The sequence below is a fragment of the Alosa sapidissima genome, chromosome 23 (assembly GCF_018492685.1).
Source record: "Alosa sapidissima isolate fAloSap1 chromosome 23, fAloSap1.pri, whole genome shotgun sequence".
Taxonomy (NCBI): Eukaryota; Metazoa; Chordata; class Actinopteri; order Clupeiformes; family Clupeidae; genus Alosa; species Alosa sapidissima.
Window position 1 is genome coordinate 17,153,648 of NC_055979.1, and position 5,000 is coordinate 17,158,647.

General features: G+C 51.1%; 1 protein-coding gene across 1 annotated transcript in view; it reads right to left on the minus strand.

Annotated features, from left to right (window-relative positions):
• klf7a (Kruppel-like factor 7a) overlaps window positions 1–5,000 on the minus strand; it is a 36,563-nt gene that overhangs the window by 11,061 nt on the left and 20,502 nt on the right. Inside the window, exon 2 of the mRNA XM_042081074.1 lies at window positions 1,916–2,615. Coding sequence (XP_041937008.1) covers window positions 1,916–2,615 — 700 coding nt within the window. The remainder of the gene's footprint in view (window positions 1–1,915; window positions 2,616–5,000) is intronic.

Genomic DNA, 5,000 nt, shown 5'->3' on the forward strand with positions numbered 1-5,000 from the left:
GTTACCTTAGCAAAAGCAGGGACTGACTGAAGCAGCCAGCAGCCATGAGCAGCAAATAATCAGCCAATTACCTGCTCCAAGCTCAGAGAGATGCTCTCGTCACCTAGCAACGGCCCATCCCCCTCTTTCCATTACCCCCTCCCAATCCTCCTCCACCCTCCAACCACCACCACCACCACCACCACCACCTTCTTCCTCTTTCCTCTGTCCACGGCCCCCCACCTCACCCTGCCTCCTTCTACGAGCAGTCTTGCAGGTGCCGGGGCTGTAGTTAATTACATTTTCCCTGTTAAAGCGAAGACAGAATGGGTCATTATGATCTCTGTGGCTGTAACAGACTCAGGGTGAAAAAGCCATTTAGAGACCATCACGACTCTGCCAGTTTCGGCCGCCCATTCCGACTCTCATTATTGTCCGCTCTGGCCACCCCCAGACAAAGAGCAGAAAGTTTGTCTTTCATAAAAAAAAAATCTCCCTAAAAGGAGAGAAAAAAACCTCATTGTTTGACATCTTATCGCCTTTGCCGACTCCATTCATGAAAACTGCTACTGGGGTGCCCTGTCCTTTCCATTCAGCCACATTAATTCGGCTTGAAAATCTTAATCTGACTTGGTCGCGTGCGCGTGTGTGTGTGTGTGTGTGCGTGTGTGTGTGTGTGTGTGTGATGGTGGTGGTGGTGGGGGGAGCCGCTAGTGGTTAGGATTTGTGGAAATAATGACCCTTAAGGAAGGGATTTGTCTAATTACATCGAAACGTCAGTGCATTTTTTTAATAAACGGGAAGCCTCTGACGCCGGCGTTTTATTTCCCTACATTTTCAGTCCTCCTCTCCTCTCTCTCCCTCAGTCCTCCTTTCCTTCTCTCTCTCCCTCTGTCCCCTTTCCTCCCTCTCTTTTTTTCTAACTTCTCCACCTCCCCACCTTAACCCCTTGTCTGGTAGAGTGAGTGCTATTGAGCAGTCTTCACTAGCCGTTTATAAGCAGCACCTTTGCCTCGCTGGGCGAGAGTCTGTGATTACAGCCACTCGTTTGTCACTGGCCGCCATTAACATGTGCCATTTCCTCTGTCCCATGAGGGCTTCAGCTCAAACACACTGCGAACTGAGTGGTGTGTATGTTTGTGTACGTATTTGTACATGTAAGTGTGTGTGTGTGTGTGTGTGTGTCTCTCTGTGTGTGTGTGTGCATGTGTGGATGTGAGGTGAAATATACAGGAAACCACGGCTTATTCCGGTCAATCCATCAATCAGGCCGCAGTTAGTCACTCTTCTGACAGGTTTGGGACAGCAGTCTGAGTGGTTTTGGATTGAGATCGAAGAGTGCGAGAGTTATGGCCCTCTCCCACCAGAATGTGCTGAGGAAGTACTGTTGCAACCTTGAGAAGGGGGCCAAGCGCTGGAACGTTGGCAGGGCGGGGGTAAACGCTGGCGTACAGCCAGGCGGGGAAAGAGCCATATCTTTAATGACTGTTTTTTTTTTTTGTTGTTGGTGAGACTGAGTACGTTAGCGTGGTAGATGCTGCTACATCATCTGTGACAACAGGGTCGCCGAGTTCAAGATGGTGGTCCGGATTCTGTGCTGTGTCTGGATCTCAGATAAGTGTTTGCAGCATCACAGGGTTAAACCCATATAACATCGCAAGAGTACCATGACTATACTGTGCAGCAGGTGTGTGTACTTATTCAACTTCAAATCTATATCGCTGTCTGTTGAACTTGTATGAATGAGTATGTTTACCTGATACTGTTCTATGTGTATGTGTGTGTGTGTGTGTGTATGTATGTGTGTATGTGTAGTGGGCACATTATCCACATATAGTCTGTGTGTGTGTGTGTCTGTATGTGTGTGTGTGTGTGTGTGTGTGTGTGTGTGTGTGTGTGTGGGTACTATGTTATGCCCGATGTCCAACACCCTTACCTGTGTGTGTCCTTTGGTGCGCCTTCAGATGGGAGCTCTTGGTGTAAACCTTCCGGCAGCCGTTGAACTGGCAGCGGTGCACCCTCTTCTTGTTCTCGGGGACCTCCCCTCCTCCAGTGGCCACCGTTCCACCTCCGGACCCCGGGCAGGCGCCTGCCTCGCCCCCGTCATCGCCACCACCACCGCCACCTCCGCCGCCGGACCCCAGCCGGGCGTGGGCCAGAGGCAACGCGTGGGCAGCCACCAGCTTGGCGGCGCTGAGGCCCACTTTGCGCGCCACCAGCTTGAGCGTGAGCGTGCCGTCCGCCGAGGCGCTGAGGGTCTGCGCGGCCGCCGGCTTGACCAGGTGACGGCCCAGCTCCGGGGAGGAGGGCGGCGTCAGCGAGGTGACGGCGCTCAGCTGCGCCGCGTTGACCCCTCCGGAACCGGAACTGGCCCCCGCCGCCACTGCCGCCGCCCGAGGGTCCGGGCTCTGGGTGCCGGACGGTGGCGATGGGTGCTCCCGCTCCCGAGGCGGGCTGAGAAGCGGCGGAGGGGGGCTGGGCGGCTCGGCCAGACCGGGCAGCAGCGGGTCAGTGAGCTCCTCCTCGCTGTCGGACTTAGAAAAGGACGGGGTGAGCAGGCTGTCCAGCTCCTCGTCAAAGAGCTCCGAGAGACGTTTGGGTTCCGTCTGCAGGTAGCGCTCCAGCTCCAGGCAAGTCTGACCAAGAGAAAACAGGCGACGAACAGGTTAGATGGGAGATCCACTCACCGCTTGGCATCACAGTTAGGCATCAAGGGCTTGTCCACTCAACAAGTCAACAAGAGCTACACAGCTCAAAAGTTTGTCTGGTTGGATACACATATTCCTATATTTGACAGTGCCTTGTCAAATATCCAACAAATTACTTGAAAAAACCTGCAGTTGGATTGACACGTGAAACAAACTAGTAACTTCACAACCAGTGATTAAAACTTGCCACTTCCGATGCCAAAATTGAAGACCAAGGAAGGCCCGAGAGCTTATGTAAAGAACTCTTCTCCAGTAATTGAAGTTGCTTAAGATAAAAACTAAATGCAAAATGACTAAATGTCAGCGGGCTAGTCCCCTTGCCACCGGTGCATCTGCAGAGCACATACTGTGGGAGGATTTCACCGGTGAAGGAGATAAATCTCAAATCCCCAAATCCGACCAACACCATCCATTTTCACTCCCCTTAATCAGGTCATTCTTCAGCACATATTTATGTAAATTTCTGTTCGGGATTTGGGAAGGTGAGCGAGTCTCCTTAAAAAAAGCATTCATCAGCTTCAGTCACCTGCTTTTAGTCCACCTGTTCCTAATTCCCCTGACCTAGTTAGATATTATTTACAGAATGCCGTCGCTGGGCTCGCTGCGGGTGCGCTAACTAGCACCACCTCACGTCGGGCTACAAATATGTATCTGTGGCACCTCGATTCATTCGCCGCGTGCCGTTTATTTTCCTCTCTCTCCACCTCCTCTGTTTCCGCTAACCGCGGCCCTTGACTGCGAGCAGACAGAATGTCTCTATTCCATATTACCTGCTTGGGCAGGTCTTCAGAGATGGATGCTTAGGTGGTGATAGATGACTGTGGATAGACTAGGGGACCCACCGGAGCTGGTGGCTGCGTTCTGTGCTGGCCTGGATTTCACGCCGCTCCGCCCTTTATGGCGGGAAATAGCTCCTTATTGTGCGGCGATATGGATCAGGCTGGGCTATAAAGCCATCAGTGTCGGGTCATTTCTTTTCGAATGGTCCCCCTATCTCCATCACCACCACCAGTTCCCGCACCCCTCCACCCTTAGCCAAACTCCTTACGTTCCTCCTTAATTCAAATCGGACGGAGCTGAACACCTGGAGAGGGAGCCTATACCGTTGTCTTCTGCCTGGAGACGGGCAGACTAAACGCCGCCATAGAGCGTTTGTGTCCTTTCATGCTTTGCGTGAACGTGAGTGTGGCTGGCATCGTTGTCGTGGTGTTGTCGCCTGCTAAATGATTTTGACTGCTGAACTGGGCCGCGAAGAGAGAGAAAAAAAAACATCTTTCATCTTCCTATTCCACACTCCTGTCTCCCTCCATACACACACACACTCACAGACACACACACACACACACACACCTCACACCACATCGAAATTTGATTTCATTAGGGGATTTGTCCATTTCACAAAATGGTGGCTGACATAAATAGTTTCATTATGAGATGAGAGCAGTTCCTTTCAAGACAAACTCCCACCTTTTATTTGCATCCGTGGTTCACACCTCATACCAATGCAAGCGTCTGTTGCTAGGCAATGGGAGTTTGCCTTTCAGTCCCCCCCCCCCCCATTTCTTGCTCGCATTTTTTTTTCTTCCTTTTACAGCAAAAGAATGTCAGCGCTTTGCAAAAGGAGTTGAAAGCATTTGCATATAAACATCTAATTCAAAGGCTTTCCAGGAAAGCCATGTAAACAAGAGAGTGAGCAATAGGGAGAGAGAGGAGACAGAGACAGCGTCTCACAATGCGCTCCATTTCTGCTCTTCTCCGTCTCACTTTTCCTTCCAGGGGGCTTAGGGGAGTCTGCGCGCTTGTTTATTCCACGTCTCGTTCCCGCATGATGGAGAGCGGGCGTCAGCGCACCTGCAAATTGGAGCGCGTCCATCTCAGCCTGATTACTGCAGCCACTGAAGATGATGCACATCGTTAATCAGTGGCTTCCTATAAGGGTGGACAGAGAGTTCTGGATCTTGGGTTACAATGCAAACTAAGCTCCTTATTTTTTTTCTCTCTCTCTCATTCTAGCCGTTTATCTCTCTCTCTCTCTCTCTCTCTCTACTCTTGTGCAGTTTGTCAATGCACCATGAGCTGATGAGCAATTAGCCACTCAAATGACCCAGCAAAGAAAGACTCTTGATTCAGTTAAACTGCTGGAGGGCAGTGTGTATGTGCCACTGTGTATGTGTGTGTGCATTTGTGTGTGTGTGTGTCTGTCTGTGTGTGTGTGTCTGTGAAAGAGAGAGAGAGAGAGAGAGAGAGATAGAGAGAGAGAGAGAGAGAGAGAGAGAGAGAGAGACATATCTCTGTTGGGAGGTGGGAGGGAAT